The 23,546-nt window shown below is 36.9% G+C and overlaps 1 protein-coding gene across 2 annotated transcripts in view; it reads right to left on the reverse strand.

Moving 5' to 3' along the window:
• The window catches only part of WASHC3 (WASH complex subunit 3), a 124,341-nt gene that overhangs the window by 80,768 nt on the left and 20,027 nt on the right, over positions 1-23,546 (reverse strand). For both annotated transcript variants that reach the window (XM_029204945.1, XM_029204944.1), the window contains exon 6: positions 4,927-4,991. In XM_029204945.1, coding sequence (XP_029060778.1) covers positions 4,927-4,991 — 65 coding nt within the window. The remainder of the gene's footprint in view (positions 1-4,926; positions 4,992-23,546) is intronic.

Genomic DNA, 23,546 nt, shown 5'->3' on the forward strand with positions numbered 1-23,546 from the left:
GTTTTTTATATTTATTTTATGTATTTATTTTTGGCTGTGTTGGGTCTTCGTTGCTGCGTGCAGGCTTTCTCTAGTTGCGGTGAGCGGGGGCTACTCTGTTGCAGTGCGTGGGATTCTCATTGTGGTGGCTTCTCTTGCTGCAGAGCACGGGCTCTAGGTGCACAGGCTTCAGTAGTTGTGGCACACGGGGTCAGTAGTTGTGGCTCGTGGGCTCTAGAGTGCAGCCTCAGTAGTTGTGGTGCATGGGCTTGGTGGCTCCACAGCATGTGGGATCTCCCTGGACCAGGGCTCGAACCCGTGTCCCCTGCATTGGCAGGAGGAATCTTAACCACTGCACCACCAGGGAAGCCCCAGAAGTCTGTTCTTTACTACGAAGTTTAAAATATAGATTTTTCAGTTTGGGAAAACAGAGAGTATAACTCAAAAGGATAATTACTCTGTGTACGTTAAATACGTCTTTGTTGAGAACACAGTGGTACACAGGCAACGACAGGACTCTAAACAAGTTGGGATCCAAAAGCCTGGTAAATACAATTGTTTAGAACTTGCTACAGATTCCTCCGTTAAAACATTCATAAATCACAACTAACATTTACTGAACATTTACTGCTTGTCCAGAGCTGTGCTAAGTGCTTACATCATTCTCTTACTCAGTCTGAACAACTCTATAAAGGGTGAACTCTTCTATTTCCCATTTACTGACGAGGAAACTGATGAACAGATTGATTAGGTAATTAGTGCAGGATCATATAGCTAGAAAGTGGCAGGGCAGAATCTGGACCCCAGCAAGTAGACTATTTCTAAAGTCTGCCTTAGCCTGAGCCTTAACCTTAATGAATTTCGTCTCTTGATGGACAGGTCCAGAGGCTAGTCTATGTTGGAGTAGTAAAAGTAGTAATTACTAGGTAATAATAGTAACCTTAGTTATGGGACATAAATGTAAGCATAGAACAGGATAAGAAGAAACATTTTTTTTTTCTGGTAAGAAAAATCTAGGCATTGATTGAAAATATTTATAAGGCATGATTTACCTGTTCTATATTTCTAAAACAGATAAAACTTAAAATTTTCCATTTTCTTTCCCCTTAAACTCTTTTGAATATGATGGTGAAAGAGACTCTTTCACATATCTTTTGATTTCACAGCATTTTTTTTACTAATTTTTACAAGCTAAAAAGAACTAATTCTTGGTTATATAAGCACTACTGTTATTTTCAAAAACTTGGATTTGTAAGAATATTAAATAATCACTCAGAAGTAGCAAACAAATACTATTTATTTGGTAATTATCAGGGATTTTCTTCAGGCTTATAGACTTTCTAAATTTCAGTGATAGTCATTTTTGAAGGAAAATAGCCAGGGTCTCTTCTCCCTTATCATGTAAACTGTTTTGGTGCAAAATTACGTACTCTCCCTAGGTTCATCAGAACCATTTTTTTTTCAATCCCATATATATGTGTTAGCATACGCTATTTGTTTTTCTCTTTCTGACTTACTTCACTCTGTATGACAGACTCTAGGTCCATCCACCTCAGGAATCAAGACGCAGACGTAGAGAATGGACTTGAGGACACGGGGAGGGGGAAGGGTAAGCTGGGACGAAGTGAGAGAGTGGCATGGACACATATACACTACCAAATGTAAAATAGATAGCTAGTGGGAAGCAGCTGCATAGGACAGGGAGATCAGCTCGGTGCTTTGTGACCACCTAGAGGGGTGGGATAGAGAGGGTGGGAGGGAGACACAAGAGGGAGGGAATATGGGGATATATATATACATATAGCTGATTCACTTTGTTATAAAGCAGAAACTAACACAACATTGTAAAGCAATTATACTCCAATAAAGATGTTAAAAAATAAACAAAAAAACATAGCAAAATTACGTACTGTCAGCTTCCAAACTGTTATATACACAAGCCAACTGAATAACAATGTATTTTCTGATCAGTATTTATTTCTATATTAACCTCAGTTTTGCTCTTTGCTCAGTGCAAACAGATCTAGACTATTTCTTCTTACAGTAATATGAATCTGTCTTACTACCTAAAGCTAACAGAAAAAGTGTATGTTTACACTTAAAAGACAAAAGAACAGTCTTTACTGAAAGCTCTTGGCTGAGGCTAAATATGTACATAAGATTCTAAATAAAAGTACACTCGTTCCTTGGATGGCACATTTTCTTCTCCTTTATCATCTCAGACTTTCCCCTCAAAGCGAGGCTCCTTAACTTTTATGTAAACATGATTCCCAAAGTGCCAGAATTCCTCCTTAACAAGGTGATTGATTCCACTTATATCTAGCTAAATGTAGTGGGAGCTGGTTTTCTAGTGTAGTGGTGATAGGTTATAGTGAGTCACCCTATTCCAACCAGCGCCCCTTGTGACCAATGGCATGTACCTATGAGGTAATGGGTCAGAATTCAGGCTCCAGGCTGTGGTTGAGGCTGAGCTTTTCTGTTAAGACAATGTTAACTGTTACTGGAATTCTACCCTAAAACTTGGCACCACTTTGCAACTGAATGTTTCTCAACGTTTACAGACAATGACATGCCCTCAAACTTGCTAAATGAGATACATCAAGGAAGTATTGGGAGTCCTGGGGGTTCTCCCCTTGGTTGTCATCCATGGACTTCTTTTTTTCTTTTTTAATATTTATTTATTTCTTTATGGCTGTGTTGGGTCTTAGTTGTGGCACGCAGGATCTTTCGTTGCAGCATGCAGGCTTCTCTCTAGTTGTGGCGTGCAGGCTCCAGAGCGCGCAGGCTCAGTAGTTGAGGTGCATGGACTCAGTAGTTGTGGCAGGCTCCAGAGCACGTGGGCTCTGTAGTTGTGGCACACAGGCTCTCTAGTTGTGGTGCTTGGGCTCAGTAGTTGTGGCACGTGGGCTTAGCTGCCCCACAGCATGTGGGATCTTAGTTCCCTGACCAGGGATCGAACCCCCATCCCCTGCATTGGAAGTCGGATTCTTAACCACTGGATCACCAGGAAGTCCCATCCATGGACTTCTTAAGATGGCGATACCTAAATGGACTCTTTAAGAATATGAAGTCAGCCTGGCCACTTAAGATGGGGGAAGGAAGTGCCATGGGGAGGAATACAAACATTCAAAGACACCAGGATAATGATACATTCAGAGAAATGCCAGTAGTTTGCTACAGCTGCAGGAGATAGGGAAGTATGGATGAATGGCAAGAAATGAAGCTAGAGTCTTGATGATAAAAGCATTTATTTGCAATTCTAAGATGTTAGGCTATATGTTAAAGGCAGTGGAGAATCACAGAAAGATTTGTATGTATGAACAGATGAACTATATGAAGAGATCCACTAAGTTTTTAGTGACAGATTGAAAGAGAATAGGAAAACCAACCAGGAGTTATTATAATAATTCAGGTGAAAAACGATGAGGGCTTGAACTAAACAGAAATGGCATGGAGGCATGTGATCAGATGTGAGAGATTACAAAAGAGAAAATCAGTGACTGACATGTTAAGGGGTAGAGAGAAGGGCTGAATCAAGGGTGACTTTCAAGTTGCTAGTGTGGGTAGATGGTTGAAGTAAAGGATAATGAAGTAGGTTTAGGCTGGGCAGGGGATGAAGTGAAGCCAGTAGGGGGTAAAGGGACTGGATTATAGCACTTATAGGGCTGCTTATAGGCCCTATAGCTTATAGGGCTGTTAGTTTTCCATTTATTACATTTTCTCTAAAGAGAAAAATCATGATTTTAAAGGTCATTTTAGCTCTCTGTTAGTATAGAAGGTCTACTGTGTATTTCCAGAAGCAAAAAAGAGGTCACAGTCAATGTTAAATATATTCCAATAAGTACCAAAATGGATTGGACCCATATGTTCAATTCACATTAAAGTATATGTCACAATCCATCTGCTTTTAAAGTGTGTCAGAAACAATTTCCAGAGCAAATGCCAAATATCCTGGAGATGCTTTAGTTCAAATTACCAATTATACCATTGTACTTGAACTGTTTGCTACTGAAATACATACTAAATGGAGATACATGTGGGAAATCTGTTCTTGCAGACTTCTAAAAAATTCTTAAATTTCATATTTTGAAAGATAAAATATGAGGAAAAGATTGTATATATGAGGGGAAAACTGCATACATTTTCTTGAAGGGCTGAGAGCCAAGAAAAATTCCAAAGTATACTGCTAGTACAGTATGAATGCCTGCATAGCTACCATGGCTAAATACATTGGGGTGAACTAAAATCCCAAACTGAAAAGACTCTTTACAAGTGTCTAGATACTTGTAAAGGAGACTAGTTCTGAATAATCCATTACGATATATTTTACTCAGGATGAGCTATGTAGCCAGGTTTGTCTGGATGGAGTAAATTACTGTCAAATTTCTGAGCCACAAATTTTCAGCATTTCTCAAAATTTTTTTTATAAAACTCACACAAAACAATATCTAGTTTCTAATAACCATTACTGTGGACTTAGAGTTACTCTATTTATTTCCCCATCTGGCTCAACCTAGATCATGTAGAGTAAATTTCCTATACACTAAGGTCTTAAATAAAAAACTATAGATAATTCAAGAAAGAGAGAGAGAGAGAGATGGAGGGAAGGAGGGAGGAAGGGAGGAAAAAAGCATGGGAAGAAAAAGAGCACTGCTTCTTGCAGACACTACGGCTGTGCAACAACTGTCATCAAATTCTATCCCTTTTGCATATACAGATTCATCATCAATCTATTGAAACTACTCCTAAAATGTCTTAAGGCTAGTTTTAGTAGCATAGCATAGATTTTTCACTTTTTAAACATAGCAGAGACACTGTTTATGAATGTGGTCTCCTCAACCATAAAACACTGTATAGGAAAAACATATAGAGCTTGAAATATTTTTATTATCACTGATAAACTCATCATCTTGGCAGTAATATCATTATATTAGAAGAATTACTTACTCAAGAAGATCTGGGTCTAGTCCTTCTGATATCATTTTGTTTCTTATTGCCATGACTGGAACACCCTAAGCAAAGAACACAAGATAATAATTCAATTATTAAATATACCTCCTTCATAAAAACAGACAAATAAACCAATGGAACAGAATCAAAAGCCCAGAAATAAACCCAAGCAACAAATATTTGACAAGGGAGCCAAGAATACTCAGTGGAGAAAACAGTCTCTTCAATAAATGGTGCTGGGAAAATTGGATAGTCACACATAAAAGAATAAAACTTGACCCCTATATCTTGTACCACTCATAAAAATTAACTTGAAATGGATTAAAGACTTAAATGTAAGACCTGAAACTATAAAACTCCTAGAAGAAAACATAGAAAGAAAGCTCCTTGACATGGGTCTAGTAATGATATTATGGAAATCATACCTAAAGCATAAGAGACAAAGTAAAAAATAAACAAGTGAGACTACATCAAGCTACATGTAGCTACAAAGCTACACAGTAAAAGAAACCATCAACAGAGTGGGAAAACTGGGCTTCCCTGGTGGTGCAGTGGTTAAGAATCCGCCTGCCAGTGCAGGTGACATGGGTTCGAGCCCTGGTATGGAAGATCCCACATGCCGTGGAGCAACTAAGCCCATGCGCCACAACTCCTGAGCCTGTGCACCTAGAGCCTGTGCTCTGCAACAAGAGAAGCCACCGCGATCAGAAGCCCACGCACAGCAACGAAGAGTAGCCCCCACTCGCCGCAACTAGAGAAAGCCCGTGTGCAGCAACAAAGACCCAATGCAGCCAAAACTAAAATAAATAAAATAAATAAATTTATTAAAAAAAAAAGTGGGAAGACAACCTATGAAATGGGAAAAAATATTTGCAAACCATATATCTGGTAAGAGGTTAATATCCAAAATATATAAAGAACTAATACAACTCGAGCAAAAAACCAAATAATTCAATTAAAAAATGGGCAAAGAACCTGAATAGACATTTTTCCAAAGACGATATATGAATGGCCAAAAGATACATGAAAAGATGCTCAACATCACTAGTCACTAGGGAAACGTGAATTAAAATCACAATGAGATATCACCTCATGCCTGTTAGAATGGCCATGATCAAAAGACAAGAGATAACAAACTCTGGCATGGATGTGGAGAAAAGAAAACCCTGCGCATTGTTTGTGAGATTGTAAATTGGTACAGCCACTGTGGAAAACAGTATGAAGTTTTCTCAAAAAATTAAAAATAGAACTACCATATGATTCAGCAATTCCAGTTTTGGGAGTATATCCAAAAAACCCAGAAACACCAACTTGAAAAGATGTCTGCATTCCCATATTCATAGCAGCACTATTTACAATAGCCGAGACATGGAAATAACCTAGGTGTCCACTGAAGGATGAATGGATAAAGAGTGTATATATACCAATGGAATATTATTCAGCCATAAAAAAACAGGAAAATCCTACTGTTTGTGACAACATGGGTGGATCTTGAAGGCATAATGCTAGGTGAAATAAGTCAGAGAAAGACAAATACTGTTTGATCTCACTTATATATGGAATCTAAAAACAAAACAAAACAAAAAAACCAAACTCATAGAAAAAGAGATCAGACTTGTGGTTGCCAGAGGCAGAGGGTGGGGGTAGGAGGAACTGGAGGAAGATGGTCAAAAGGTACAAACTTAGTTATAAAATAAGTAAGTACTGGGGATGTAATGTACAACATGATGACTATAGATAACTTTTCCTTATATCATACAGCACTGTTAACAGAGTAGATCCTGAGAGTTCTCATCACAGGTGAATTTTTTTTCTTTTCTTTTTATTGTATCTATATGAGGTGATGGATGTTAACTAAACCTACTGTGGTAATCATTTCACAATATATGTGAATCAAACCATCATGCTGTACACCTTAAACTTTTCAGTGATGTATGTCAATTATTTCTCAATAAAACTGGAAAAAAATAAAAAATAGAAGCCAGGAAAAAAAGCCTCCTTTTAGATGGTTCATTATTTAAAATAGCTCTATTTTGCTTTTATATTAGTATGTGCATAGCACTTGAATAATCTAATAAGATACATTTTAACTGACTTAATGGAATTAGTGCTATCTAGTACCACATAAGCCCAGATTAAATCATTTGAGCTTATCTATTATCAATTCTGCTGGCTAGAAGCCAGATATCATATTCTCACTCCTCTTATATCACCAAAAGAAAGAAAACATTGATAAGTCAAATGATTAAGGCCTTGGCTGGGATGGTGTCATGAATACTTAACAATATGAATAAATGTCTTTTCAAATAAAGATTTCAGAGCTTTCTACTCTTAAGTATAGCTATGTCAATGTTCTTTTCATAAGTAAATGGTCCAATTTCACTTGGACACATTATGCAAGAAGGTCAAATAGAATTCAAGAACTCTCTTGGGATTATATTACACATCTTCTCTATACCAATGCAAACACCATGTAATGATAATCCTAGAAGTGTATAAGTCACAAAAACATTGAGAACATGTGAATTTCAAAGTTCAGGATAAGAACATCAAAACAGTAAGAAGAGGATATGTCAGAAATAAATACAAATTTACTTGAAAAGGGGACTAATTTGATGTATAAATAAACATTTATTGAAAGCTCACTTATAAAGCTTTAAGGGGAGAAGATGCAATCAAGTCTCTTTGTCAACTCCTCCTCTTCCCTAAAAGATGAGGAAACACTAATCAGATGTGTTAAATTTGAGGACCTTGATTATACCACCTTCAAAAGTAAGTGGGGTCACCATGCTTTAAAAGGCTGTATACATGATTGGGACCCTCTCCCTCATATCTTTTCATCCCACGTGCAGAAAGGGTAAGCTGAGCCAGAGTCCACATGGGAAAAAGCTCAATCACCTCTCTACGCTGTTACATACTCTTCTCTTTGGCCCTCCCTTGTCACTAGCCAGTTGTGACATTCAGTTTTGAACCTAAGGTACAGAAGAGGCCTTAGGAGCTCTGATGCTCCCGTCCAATTTCGCAGAGCCCTACCCTGAAGTTTCTGCACTAACCCAGCTAAGGTTCCCTTGCTTTCTTCTGCAGTTATCCACTGTCTGTTTTCTGGTCTCAGGGATCTTACAGGGTTAGAAATAAATTTACTGGGGTTAGCGGTAGAATTCTGATATCACAGTCCCACACCTCAATGTTTAACACCACAATGGCAGCACAGTGCTTTATGCTGAGAAAATAACAACATAATCAGCCCCTGCCTTCAGAGAGTACAGTCTAACAGATCTGTTAAAAAGATGATCACAATACAGTCATAACATTGATAACAGAGACCTGCATAATGGGCAAGGTTAGACCCAAGGAAAGGCAGACTGAGTTGAGGACCAGCAAAGACTTTGCTGAGGTGAGTCTTGAAGAGGGGATAAGAGCTTATTTAAAATAAAAACCACAGGGCTTCCCTGGTGGCGCAGTGGTTGAGAGTCTGCCTGCCGATGCAGGGGACACGGGTTCGTGCCCCAGTCTGGTAAGATCCCACATGCCGCGGAGCGGCTGGGCCCGTGAGCCATGGCCGCTGAGCCTGTGCATCCGGAGCCTGTGCTCCACAACGGGACAGGCCACAACAGTGAGAGGCCCACGTACCGCAAAAAAAAAAACAAAAAAAAAAACCCACAAAGGCTCAGAAATATACATATAAATTTTCAAATAATCTATCCATACATAAACTTGTTTCAAAAATATTTTAAAGAATAAATATATACTTGTCCAGCTATTTCCCTCCAAAATGCTGATTTTATCTTACATTTCATCCAATAAATCTGTGTTGAGATACAGGCAAGTATATGTAAAAAATATGAGCCAAATGGATTATAAATTCAATATGCAGAGCTTTCAAAATTAATGACCATGTATCTCTCATAGAAATGTTACAGATCTTGCCAAATTAAGTTCAGATTATTAACTCAATCCTCATTTTAAAAATCAGAAAATGTATTAAAAATTTAATCCTCACACAAAAAAAAAGCCCCAAAAAGACTGTTGTAGAAAGAGTTATAAGATGCCTTCTACAACCATAATCTCTGATTTTGGCTATGGAGGAGAAAAAGTCAAAGTTCTCTACAGCTTGCTAGGTTACAGGAGGTTGGGAAAGCAAAGGCTTTTTTGTTTTTCAAATTCACGGGTTACCCGGAAGACTCTCTCCTGAAAGAGGCAAGGCTGTCATTTACAGGCCCATCTATGCATTCATTTTCATAACTGTTATGTTTTATATTATAAATTGGTAAAATATAATGTTAAGACTCCGATAATAAGACACTTTATTTTTTTAACATCTTTATTGGAGTATAATTGCTTTACAATGGTGTGTTAGTTTCTGCTATATAAGAAAGTAAATCAGCTATATGTATACATATATCCCCATATCCCCTCCCTCTTGCGTCTGCCTCCCACCCTCCCTGTGCTATGCGGCTACTTCCCACTAGCTATATATTTTACATTTGGTAGTGTATATATGTCAATGCTACCCTCTCACTTTGTTCCAGCTTACCCTTCCCCCTCCCCGTGTCCTCAAGTTCGTTCTCTATGTCTGCGAACAACAGACACTTTAAATGCAACCTAAATACTAGATGGATGAAAATAAATGCATCATCATAGAATTCTCTTGAAAACCATACTTCTGAAAGCAATACTGTTCCATGGGGCAATCTTTAAGGTATTCTGAAAAGTGAAATATGGTAGGTTAAGAAGACAAAGAAGCTAGAAGATAAAACTTTGGATCTTCCGTTAGCTTATGAGGTTTAAGGATAAATGAAAGATAGAAAAAAAGCAATTACTTGCTTTGGGGCATCCAGCATGAACAGACTCTTACATTTGGAATAAAGTAAGCACAAGATCACAATTTGCACCACTTTAAAAATATATTATCTGGAGCTAAGACTTGAGAGAAAGATTTTGAAATAAAATGTACTTAATAATAACTTTGTAATAAAAATTATTTAATTTTAATAGTAGAGGAGAAAGCTGACTACTTGAACTATAAGGTTGGAAATTTTTACCTGATAATTAAATGTCACTCAACTCTTTAGTATAACAGGGAAAGTTAGGAGTTTGAAACATTTCATTAAAAAAACTCTGAAGTGCTAGGGAGAAATGGGAAAAAGAGCAGAGTTAAGGTCATACTTTAAAAAGGCCTCTCAGGGCTTTTCTGGTGGTGCAGTGGTTGAGAGTCTGCCTGCCAATGCAGGGGACACGGGTTCGTGCCCCAGTCCGGGAAGATCCCATGTGCCGCGGAGTGGCTGGGCCTGTGAGCCATGGCCGCTGAGCCTGCGCATCCAGAGCCTCTGCTCCACAACGGGAGAGGTCACTAAAAAAAAGACCTCTCAGTTTTTATTAACTATGGTTTGATGGTATAAGGTCTTTCGACAAACTCAACTATGTGATTTATTTATTATACTTTAGCATAATCCACAGGATATCATTGGAAAGGTTATATAAATAAGTTATAAAGCCGAGAAAACAGAAGGGAGGAGAAGTGAGGATCGAAAAAAGTTTCCTAAAATATAGCAGAGAAAGTGGTATGGGGTTGGAGAGGGGGAGGCAGTAGGTGGCAAGGGAGAACTGGGGAAAAGGGAAGTTGGTGAAATTTGATAAGCTTCCTATTTTATCATTAGTTTCATGGAATTGGTTACAGTGTAAGAATAAGAGAAGCCTGAATCTGTAACCTCCATATTTTATCCCTAGTTTCTTGAAGCTGGTTACATCACAAGAATACAGATACTACTAAAGTTTGGTGAGTCTTTAGTCATTTCTGTATATGAATATAGATAAAGGAAAATACATATAACTATAATATCTTACCCTATTAAAGACTTTACTATTATCATCACCTTAATACAAATCTGATTAAAAGCTCGATACAAAAATAATTTGGCCTATGTTCCAAAGGACACATTCCAAAGAGATTTGCTGCTATGTTTCCAGAGATGTTGCTTAGAAAATTTGTTGTTTTGCTATATTCTTCCTTAGAGGTTAAGAAACGGAGTCTGGTTTGTTAAACATCAAAAAGAAGTGTCCAATTTCTGATCTCCAAGAGACAAAGCTACTGGTGGTCTAAGGAGGACATGAGAGACCTCAAAACTGAAGTCTACTGAACTGTGGGATTATTTTTGGCAAGTGATAATGGCAGTTTGTCCAACATAAGTAATGAAGAAGAGAGAAGGCAGCCATAAGTCTGATGTTCCAAAAAAGCATGTCTGTATTTGTGTCACTGGAGAAAGTGTGTAAAGAAGCCACACTAAAGAAATTACGACGGCAACACTAATAGTTAAACACTACTTTCTTATATCACAAAAACTGTTGGAGGCTTATAGGACTGCCAATATTTACATTTATTTGTTATTATGTTAATGAAAGCCAAGATACTAAATTCCTTTATAAATCATGTTGAAATTCTCCTAAAGTTTTAGATTAGAAGGGGAAAAAAACCCTCTTACTCAATCTAATAGAAATGACTTCCCTTTTTAAAAATAATAATACTCCGGAGGCTCCTTAAAAAACTAAAAATAGAACTACCATACAACCCAGCAATCCCACTACTAGGCATATACCCTGAGAAAACCATAATTCAAAAAGAGTCATGTACCGCAATGTTCACTGCAGCTCTACCTACAATAGCCAGGACATGGAAGCAACCTAAGTGTCCATTGACAGATGAATGGATAAAGAAGATGTGGCACATATATACAATGGAATATTACTCAGCCTTAAAAGGAAACAAAATTGAGTTACTTGCAGTGAGGTGGATGGACCTAGGGTCTCATACAGAGTGAAGTAAGTCAGAAAGAGAAAAACAAATACCATATCTTAACACATATGTATGGAATCTAAAAAAAAAAAAAAAGGCTCTGAAGAACCTAGGGGCAGGATGGGAATAAAGATGCAGACCTACTAGAGAATGGACTTGAGGACACGAGGAGGGGGAAGGGTAAGCTGGGACAAAGTGAGAGAGTGGCATGGATACATATACATTACCAAATGTAAAACCGATAGCTAGTGGGAAGCAGCTGCATAGCACAAGGAGATCAGCTCGGTGCTTTGTGACCACCTAGAGGGGTGGGATAGGGAGGGTGGGAGGGAGGGAGATGCAAGAGGGAAGAGATATGGGGATATATGTATACGTATAGCTGATTCACTTTGTTATATAGCAGAAACTAACACGCCATGGTAAAGCAATTATACTCCAATAAAGACGTTAAAAAAAAAAAAGATGTGGCACATATATACAATGGAATATTACTCAGCCATAAAAAGAAACAAGGGATTCCCTGGTGGCGCAGTGGTTAACAATCCGCCTGCCAATGCAGGGGACACGGGTTCGAGCCCTGGTCCGGGAAGATCCCACATGCCACGGAGCAACTAAGCCCGTGTGCCACTACTGAGCCTGAGCTCTAGAGCCTGCGAGCCACAACTACTGAGCCTGTGTGCCACAACTACTGAAGCCCACGCACCTAGAGCCCGTGCTCCGCAACGAGAAGCCACCACGATGAGAAGCACGCGCACCACAATGAAGAGTAGCCCCTGCTCGCGGCAACTAGAGAAAGCCCATGCACAGCAACGAAGACCCAACATAGCCAAAAATAAAAATAAAAATAATAAATTTATTAAAGAAAAAAGAAACGAAATTGAATTATTTGTAGTGAGGTGGATGGACCTAGAGTCTGTCATACAGAGTGAAGTAAGTCAGAAAGAGAAAAACAAATACCGTATGCTAACACATATATATGGAATCTAAAAACAAAAAAAAGGTTCTGAAGAACCTAGGGGCAGGACAGGAATAAAGACGCAGATGTAGAGAATGGACTTGAGGACATGGGGAGGGGGAAGGGTAAGCTGGGACGAAGTGAGAGAGTGGCATGGACATATATATGCTACCAAAGTAAAACAGATAGCTAGTGGGAAGCAGTCACATAGCACAGGGAGATCAGCTCTGGGCTTTGTGACCACCTAGAGGGGTGGGATAGGGAGGGTGGGAGGGAGGCGCAAGAGGGAGGGGACATGGGGACATATGTACACATACAGCTGATTCACTCTGTTATAAAGCAGAAACTAACACACCATTGTAAAGCAATTATACTCCAATAAAGATGTTAAAAAAATAATACTCCTTATATGTTCAAGTTTTTTCCTCTCAGTTTATGAGCTTGAATCACAATACAGTTATGAAAGATGGAAAATACAAAGTTTTTTTCCCTACTTAGGTAAACAATAAAGAAAAGATCTATTGAGTTGGTAGGTGGATAGTACTTTTTTTATTTGAAGGAAGAAAGAATGAGTAGGAATTGAAAAGATGTTCTGGGCTGGAAAAAAGCAGCCAGTCCTCCAATCAGGCTTCGTTTAAATTTTAACTTAGTGAAATGGACTCAACCATTTCTTTGCCTTCTGATTTTCAACAGTGCTATATTTAAAATACCTATATGGCATTTTATGAATCATATTAGTAAGGTGTTATATTTAGAATAAAATCTTCAGGTGAAATAATCTATATAATAGATAATAAATGTTTACTGAACAATCATAACAAAAACAATCACGTGTTCAATTATCTCCGTCTGGAAGCTTTCCATGAAGGGATACAAAATTAATTTAAATAAACCTCTTAATCACTGTAAAGTGGATGATGGCTACCTAAAAAAGAGGGAAGCTTTATTTCTAATGACTTGCACAGATTTAGAAAATGCTATACTCTGATACTACAATATCAGATACTGTTGCCACCAAGGTCATTAATTTGAACCTAAATATGTGGGCAAAAAAGAAGCTCACAAATCTTGACTAGCACTATATACAGTGGTTTCTATGGCGCTAACAGTAAATTATTCCTTTTTCAATGATTATCTCAAGAGATTAGTATCCCAGTGAGAAAGTATTCCCGACTGCCCATCAGATATCTTTAAAGATATAAGAACAAATCACATGATAAAATGGACAAAAATGACACTGGCCATGATGGTCAGGGCCCAGGCAGTTACTATTACTTTATTCATAAAATAAATACATGTTAGCAGTCCATCTGTGCCTTTTAGAAATGGGAACTAAAGTTAACCTAAATGCTTATCAAGAAAAACCCTTAAAGAAATTATTTCAAAACGTGAGGGATCTATTGTCATGAGACAATTCAAAATACAGCTGTATCAATTTCCCCATGTGTTCATTTTTCCCCTGGATATTACTTTAACATGATAAATATTAGGTGTAATGACCAAAAAAGTGCATGGTGTTTTCTTTGTAGCTACTCAAATATTTGTTAATTTCACAGTAATTTGGTGCTGTGGAAGACCCATTTTCCTCCCTTCATTATAAAGCAAAGATAATATCTACAATTTAAAGTCTTGCTATGATAGGTTAATTAATGCTAGAACTCCATTATAAACATGTCAGTTACACTACAGCTTTGCTATCCCTCATTTCACTCAAATGATATTTGTTCTCTGAAATATGTATTAACAGAATTTTCTAAATTTAATTATACTTTTACTTTCCAGCAATAAAAACTTTAAAAGAATTTCTATAGCAAATCATTTTGGAATTTGCTACTTAAATTAAAAGTATCAATATAATAAATTCAGATGGAATCTTGTTCAGTTTTGAAAACATTATTATTATATGTGTCTATTAAAGAGGACTTAATGAAATATCTGCAAATATGGTAATAAAAGCTATACATAATAGAATTCTTAGTATTTAACTATAAGGATGATTCTACTGATCAAGACCACAGAATATTCACTTTTGAAGTAGTTTTCTGACAGTGGTAATGTGTCTGAACTGGTGTGTTATGAGTCTTTCATTAAATGCTCTTAGGGATCCATAGGGACCTACTCAAAGAGAGATGACCAAGACTGGGCATTACATGTGGGTTCAGAACCACAATGAAGGGCAATGAATCAATGGGTCATCAGCACATGGTCTAACCAATAAACTGAATAAAAGTCATTTGTGAACTTGGGCTAGGAAAAGAACAAGAAAAGTTAGGATGCTGCCGTACATTATGAAAAACTTTGGTAAGATATATTTATGTCTGGAGATTTTTTTTTAAATTGCAGTATTAAGATAAATACAAAAGATGTAGATATCCTCCGGTAGAGGAATAGATAATTTTCATTCATTTTCTCCCAATAAAATTCAATATTTTGAAATATACTTTTTTTTTAAACATACAGTTAACATATCAGCATTTTCTCCAAACTGTAAAATAATACTTACCAAAAGATTAACTTACAAATGATGTTGTGATCCATTCAAAACAAATTATCTTCTGTACCAGGCCTCCACCCCATTACGAATGCTTTCACTGAGATCCTTGTCAGAATATGGTGCTAAAATGTCTTCCTCAAGTTGATGGTCTTTAAAACCTCTAAGACACTTCTCTCCCACCTGAGGTGAGCCCACTTCCTTACTATAGCTCATTTGCTTCTCTGGTCTTTACTTTTTCTCCCATTAATTTACACAATCTTAGACAGACTAATTTATAGTTAAGGTGAGAATCACAATATTTCTAAAAAGAGTAAATCTAATGAAGTAACTACTTAATTTACATTACTATTATTCCTCCTCACCAATCTGTAAAACTTTTATGTGAGGGCCCTTATTTCTGGCAAAGGTGGTCAGTAGGAAAAAAAAATAGAAGGGCACTGAAAAATCAAAGTTGGGTAACTAAAATTTTATAGTCGGTTTCAGAGTAAAAGAACTATACTGCACATTTCAGCAAGTATAAAAACTGTCATTGTTAGCAATCTTCAAAAGCTTCCTTATAAACTTTTAATAGCGATGTACTGTTCCTTTTGTCACAACTTCTATCATAAGAGTTAAGGAGTTGTTTAAATTAGTTGGAATGAAAGATATGAAGTCAAAATATAAAAATATTTTTCTGCTAAATCCCCTGGTCTTTATTGGTTCCCATTTTATGTATCATTTAAATGAAATTCCTATTAAATTCAAAACTACCTTAAGCTTACCCTCTAAAAGTTCTCTCCCCTGTATCTGATTGCTTACTTCTACTCCTTTTTCTTTCTTTTGTGGGGAGAAGTGCATAGAGTTATGATGTTATAATGAATTTAAGGCAGATGAAGTAAATTTTTTTGGCACTTAGCAAAATAAATAAACTGAAATAAATAATTAAATGTTTCAGCTTGAAAGGGCTGTTTCAGTTAAACTGTCCCACACATTATCTAAATTACTTTATATATGATACTGATGATTCAAAAATATGATATGGAGAATAAATTCCTAAAGAAATATAATCTCTTCATACACAGTTTTAAGAAAAACTGATTTGACAAATTTAGCATCCTAAATTTATTACCTTATGAATTATTTTTAAAAGAAGATTATTTTGTGCCCGAATTCTCTTATGTTGCACTTACTCCTTTAAATTTTGTTTTATTTAAATTAATTTAAATGATCTGATAGATTACTAAATATCAAAGAATTCATACAGCAACCAAATATCCCCCTACAACTCTAAGAGAGACTGGCATCTGTGTACACTGGCTTGTTGATGTATGACCATTCATCAGATATGACTGAGAATTCTAAACCCTCCTGAAGTTCACAGTCCAAAATATGTATATATTTTCCAGAGGTTATAAGCACCACAAATAAAAACAGTTATGGTTAAACAACTAGTTCCTATAAACAAATTATTCAAATCAATACTTGCATGGCAGGACTTCCCTTACGGTCCAGTGGTTAAGAATCCGCTTTCCAATGCAGGGGACGCAGGTTTGATCCCTGGTCGGGTAACCAAGATCCCACATGCCACATGCGGCCCGTATGCCACAACTACTGAGCCCGTGTGCTCTACAGCCCGTGCACCACAACTAGAGGGAAGCCTGCACGCTGCAACAAAGAGCCCATGCGCCGCAACAAAGACCCGACGCAGCCAAAAAAAAAAAAAGAGGTGCAAAGAAACAAAAAAAATTACTTTCATGGCAATTGAATGCCACACAAGGATAGCTATAATGGAAAATATGCAAGCATTAAAATATTCTGAGCTGTATGATTATGGCAAAAGTGGTATTAGTGAAGAAAATGTGAGGAACAGATAAGCATCAAGACAGGTGCATATAATATTACCGAATGGATACTGACAACCATCTAACTTTGTAGGGTCTGCCCACTATGTGTTTTCCCTTCAGTGTTCTAAGGAAAACAAGAAATCAGGAAAACAAATACACCAGGAAAGCAAGAAATTTAAAACCTGAATTTAGCAATATTATTGTTTACTGTTCTCTAACAAAAATATTTGAGAAAAATAAAATAAGGAATAAACAAAAGGGTAAGTACGTCATAAAGCAATACTTCTTAACCTTAAATGTGTACATGGTATGACTGGTTCTGGCCTCCCTAACCTTCAATTTCAAGGGAACTTGGGAAGGATTCAAAAGGAAGCCATAACACTGAAAAATCATAATCTGGAAAACTGGCATAATAATTCTTTACACATGGTTTCCTTAGAGGTTAGTTCACTGACTTTAGCAGAGAATAAGTAACTTGGGTAGTTTTTGTTTTGTTTTTTGTTTGTTTGTTTTTTGCCAAAGATACAACAAAAAGTACCCGTTTCTAGGTTTTCCAGATATTCAGGCTATGGCAAAGCATAGGCTGTTACCTCAGGGGCTCTCAATTGGCAGCTAACTGTCACTGTTTTCTGCCTTAGGGCAGAAAATCTCTATCCAATCCTTCTTGCATTTGATGCAAGATAGAATGTAGAGGAAGCAGGATAACTGTGGTCACTTGAGCTCCACTTATGCCAACTCAAAGTTACTACTCATGCAGTTTATCATTCTGCTAAGCTTTGCTTCTCTCTTTTATAGTCAAATGGAAATGGAAGTGAGAAGGATAAAGTATTTTCCCTTTTCAATTTTCAAAGCTGGCTAAATTATACAACTAATTAAGCAGACATATGTTCGCCTGTATCTTTTCTTTATCTACATTCGTATGTGTGGGAAATCAATCATTGTACATGCTAGCTTTTACCTTCAATGAACAGTGTGATGCTAAAATACCAGAGGAAATTGTCTGTCCCCAAACCTTTATGTAATCAAAAAATACTGACCTTGATACTGGTTAGTAAACTTCAGCTATTATAAACAAAACACATATTAAAATACCTACAGAATTAAAAATTAAAATTAAAAATAGCATATAACTGTTAAACTAAATCTGCACCAGTGTTTTCCATAGCTCTGACTATATATGAACCAGTAGCTCCTCCTTTTGACTATACTGCCAATCACTGATGAGGAACCTACCCTGGAACTCTCTAGACCATGGGAAGTCACATGTGGGTCATGTCCCAAACAAGGTTTTAAAGCCTTTAATTACTCTTAAAAAACTATACCTTATCTAAAGAGTACTCTACTTCATACTTGATTAGTTTCCCCAGGTCCAAGGTATATAATTTCTTGATGAACATCTTTAATAATAGTTGAAGATTCTTTCCTTAGGTAATGGAACTCACATTTCCCCAGGCCAACATCCATTGCTGGCAACAGATGCATCAGAACCACCAGAACCAAGATTATTCAATTCACATTTTAAGCCAGCCAAAGAAAATAGAGCTTTTAAAAAAAACTAAGTGTCCAAAGAGACTGTTTTGGCAAATATGGTTTCAAAAAATACAAGTCATTAGCTTCTTAATGTGGAAGCCGAATTTTCCCAATGCACAATTTATTACTGGCAAAGGATTCACCAAGCTCTGCCAGTAAAAAGGGGAGAATTGTTGGAAAAGTGATCTACGCACACAATTCCAGTTAAGTTATAAATGCAATATATAATTTAGTAAAGACTTGTGCTGCACTATTATGACAACAAACATTAAATCAGAATCAATTACCTGCCATATTTGGAACACAACATTATTACTCACTGAAAAATCTTCTGTAAAACTTGCTTTAAAAGGAAAAAAAAAAAAACCAGTAAATGCCAGCAGGTGTTCCAGGAACATTCATTAATAATGAGATCCAAATTTGGAGATCAATTAATGGATCATAAATGTAAAGAACTTTAGATATCATTTTATGTTTGAGGGGACTGAGACCTTAAGAGCCAACATGGTCTGAATATGGTCACACAGGATTGCATGACAAAGCTAAGAAACTATATAGCATGTTGCATCCCAGAAGTATGAAGTAAAGATCTTGGTGTGTACCCTGAGGCATTCAAATTGTCTCATAGGTAACTACTTCCTGGAACTGTAATCATTTTGTACCTCACAGAAGGTAGTAATCCAGGGGTGACAGAAAAAGGTACAGAGACCAAAAAGAAGGGCACAGCTTATTTCTCTGTGCATTGGTACTTGTGACATTTGAAAGATTTTGTTGGCTTCTGTTTAAAGGAGTTTATATTAAGCAGTTTTAATTACCTAGTCTCTAAAGTAGATTTACAGGTATGTGACAAGTGAGCAAAAGCAAATATAAAAGCAATACATTCCAGGAGATATCTAGGACCCAGGAAGAGGAAGTTTTCAGGGCATCTTACAAAGAAAGCCAAAAAAGACTGTAGTTCATCCTGATACCCAGAAAGCCCGAGTTTTTTTGTTTTTTTTTAAAACATCAGGGTTTGTAAGTTACAGGACTTTCTATGTCTTCCTATCTGAAGTGAGTGTTCACTACATGGGTAGTCAGCAAATTCAAACTTTTATACAAGTGGAGAAGCTGAAAGTGCTTGAGAAACACACTCACTGTCTTATGAGAGAGAATGACATAGTTCTAAATAACAATTCAGGAAGGAAGGAAGAGAAAAGATTACAAGAGGGTTGAGGACTTAGTAAGTATTAAGATGCTGAGTGGAAGAATATTATATTTTGGAAAAAGATGAGAAACTAAGCATATGTGGAATTACAGGTATAAGAAAGACTGCTTATGGAGCAGCAACTCATATTTTTAAATGACAAAAATATAAAGGCAATTAAAAATGAAAGAAATCCTATCACTGTCCTTAGTAGCGGAGAGAATTTGTGGCACTGTTAATTCCCTTTTGGGTACAGAATGGTTATTTGGGGGATCTTAGGAGTAGATTTTTATATTGTTGGTATATAGTGATTTTTTCAGAAAGACAGGTTTTCTGGAGACCATGCTATCTTTCCTTTTGTTGATACAAACAATTCCCTAAATTCCAGAATGTAGGCTTCTAAAATTCAGCTTTGATAACATGCATCCATAGTAATGGTATGGTGGGTCATAAACTGCTTGAGATCATACCAATAGACAAAACAGAACTCATTTGATGAATTATGCTGATATGGTCTTTCTCCACGTTAATAACTAAAACTAAATTTTTAGTGGTGGGTAAGCAAGAGAAACCTTAGTCACCCTCTAAGGTTAAGAAAAATTGGGCATTTGAATGAAAATCTACAATCTTTTTGGGAAAGTGAAACACTTTCTAGTATTGATAAGGCAATTTCTAATAAAGCTACCCTCTAGAATTAGCTGGGGTTAGGCTCTTACATCAAATTTGTTTTTCTTTCTACCTATATCCCTCTGAACCCTGTTTGTTCTCAGTCACTCTCAAGGAACTGAATCACCTTGGAAGAATAAACAGCATAAAAGACTAACACAAAAAAAAAGGAAGGCATTTTACTATCCTGGAGTATAGAGATACAAAACTATCTAGATTCTTCCCATGTCAATGACGTAAATTGGAAGATTCAATAATACAGATTGCAGTGGGTCTCTAATGACTCTACTTCTGTGAGGCATTTTCTAAAGCAGGGTAGTATTGCACTTTGTTCTTTAAAATTATAGTTTTGTAAAAATACAGATACAGGAAACACAACTAGCTATGCAGATGCTGCTGAATCAATATTTTAGGTGATGACTTATGACACTAGAATGATTATACTCCTGGAAAAGTGTTAAGTAGTTCAGAAGAACCAAAATTTTATGCTTAGCAAGACCCATAGGTATGATCAAGGGGCTTTAAACTGAAATCAAAGGATAAAAAAATTCCTCAATTAAAACTGTAAGACTATGAACAATAATAACACCACAGGGGAGAAAAGCAGAGTAAAAGAACTATCAGGTACCGATTAAAAGAAGAGATATAAACAAATAGAAAAAAAAATCCAATAGCTTAAAAAAAAGTGTGTGTGTGTCTATCTGTATATAGCAAACCTGAAATTTCAACATAAGTAAATCTCAGGGATTAACACTTAGGAATCCATGAATGGGAACTGGCATTTGAAAGGAGTATCTTACAATGTTTTATAATGGAAGGTGGAAGATACCTTTAAACCAATACATACACATGTATATGGAAATTCTTGAACAAGGGATAAAGGAATCCCTAAATGAGGTTAAAAGAAGGCAATAGTTGTACTAACAGAAGGAACATACTATTTGGCCACCTGAACAGATGGAGAATTTAGGTCAAGTTTTCCTAAAACATGTTGCAAACAAGCACAAGGATAAGATACCACAATGATGGGTGGAGACATTAGCTCTTTACCTGTATTGGCAGCTTAATTTTGTTCAAATCAGAGCATCTGATAAATTCCTAAGTTACCCTGTTGAAAATTTCATCCTCCAACAAATAGAGGAAGCAATGAGGGGAACTGATTTAACGATTTCATACTTAAATTTAAAAAAAAAGCCAGAACTGAATGATGATGCAGAAGTGATAGGAAGTCTAGTAGTGACTATGCCAATGAAAGACAATCCTGGGCATTGTCAAACATGTTGCTACAGCTCTGGTTGGATATTTTGACAGTCACTCATGATATTCTTAGGAAACAGGACAGACAGTGGATTTATAGATGGCTTAATAACTATCATCGAAAGAATAAAGATTGGCAGGTTCACATCAACCCTGAGGGAGACCTCTACTTGGTCTATTCTTGGTTTGGTTCTACAAAATATTTTAAATCGGTAACTTGAAGAAATAGGAGCACATTTGTACATTTCTGGAGGACACAAAGTTGAGAAAGAGAGTTATAATATGCAGGATAAAATAGTACATTCAACAAATATTGGGACTTCCCTGGCAGTCCAGTGCAGTGGGCACCGGTTTGATCCCTGCTCAGGGAAGTAAGATCCCTGCATGCCGTACAGCTCGGCCAAAAAACCCTCAAACAACCAAAAAACAAACAAACAAACAAAAAACCACCAATAAAAAAACAAATATTGATTGAGCACCTTTTTAGGTAAGATGTTAAAGTGAATACAAAGATCGATCAAGATATAGTTCTTCCACTCATTTCCTTTTCAACACAAGTAGATAAAAATATTTTAAAATTATCAAAGAACAAGATATGAAGGGAGAAAAAATACAGATAAAGTGGTTGGACAGATAGATGAAGGGAGATATCACTTCTGGCTTTATGTGTTGGTGGGTTCAGAATCTGGGATAATTTAGTGAAAGTGTTCATAGGAACATGTCAGATGAGTAGAATTTGGACATGTAGCGGTCAAGAGAAGGGGGATCTAGATTCAGAGGTGGGAAAGCATGGAGCTTATATTGAGAAAGTTTTGTGGTTTTGTTTGAAGAATGAAATGTAGGACAGGGAGCAGTAGGAAACAAAAGTTGGGTAATAAGATTCTGGAATACAGGTTGGCACGATGAACTAAAAACAATAAAATTAAATTTAACTTGGATGAACTTATAATTTCAAAGCAAAGATGTTGGTCCCTGCTTTCTTCTTGAAAATTATTACCCCCAAACAATAAGGCAAAAAGAAATAACACGAACTCCAATTTTAATGACTAAGAGGCATACACGAACCACAATACATGGAATTAAAAGCAGATAAAAGAATGATGACTTAGCATAGCAAAGGAAGGCCAAGTCCATGTGCCTGAAGAGAAGGATACCACAAAGAAGCAGCACTTCCAGAACACTGGAAATGTTCAGGAATTAGAAACACCCATACCAAAGGCAGAAGAGAGGCAAAGAACTAAAATCAAGGAAACTGGGCTAAAAACAAAAAAGTCTGAGGCAGAAAAAACTAAACCCCTGCTCATGGTGACACCAAGCAAAAAGGATGGGCTAAAGCTAAGTGCCAGATACTGCTATAGAATTAGATAGTTTAAAATATAAGAAATAAAACTAACAACTTTTTAAATGTTTTGAGATAAAAATTATTTGGTGTTATAAAACAGTGTAAAAGGGCTTTCCTGGTGATGCAGTGGTTAAGAATCTGCTTGCCAATGCAGGGGACATGGGTTCGAGCCCTGGTCTGGGAAGATCTCACATGCCACGGAGCAACTAAGTCCGTGCACCACAACTACTGAGCCTGCACTCTAGAGCCCGCGAGCCACAACTATTGAGCTCACGTGCCACAACTACCGAAGCCCACATGCCTAGAGCCTGTGCTTCGCAACAAGAGAAGCCACTGCAATGAGAAGCCCGCGCACCGCAATGAAGAGTAGCCCCTGCTCGCCACAACTAGAGAAAATCTGCGCACAGCAATGGAGACCCAACGCAGCCAAAAGTAAATTAAATAAATAAATTTATTAAAAAAAAAACAAACAGTGTAAAATATTTTTAAACAGTTCTTAATCAGAAGAGCATTTCTCAAAGCACGTATGCTCTGGCTCTGAGGCCCAACTGCAAAGATTCTCATTTAGTAGGGTGGG

The sequence above is a fragment of the Monodon monoceros genome, unplaced genomic scaffold, assembly GCF_005190385.1.
Source record: "Monodon monoceros isolate NGI ecotype Baffin Bay Population unplaced genomic scaffold, NGI_Narwhal_1 Super_Scaffold_6, whole genome shotgun sequence".
Classification (NCBI taxonomy): domain Eukaryota; kingdom Metazoa; phylum Chordata; class Mammalia; order Artiodactyla; family Monodontidae; genus Monodon; species Monodon monoceros.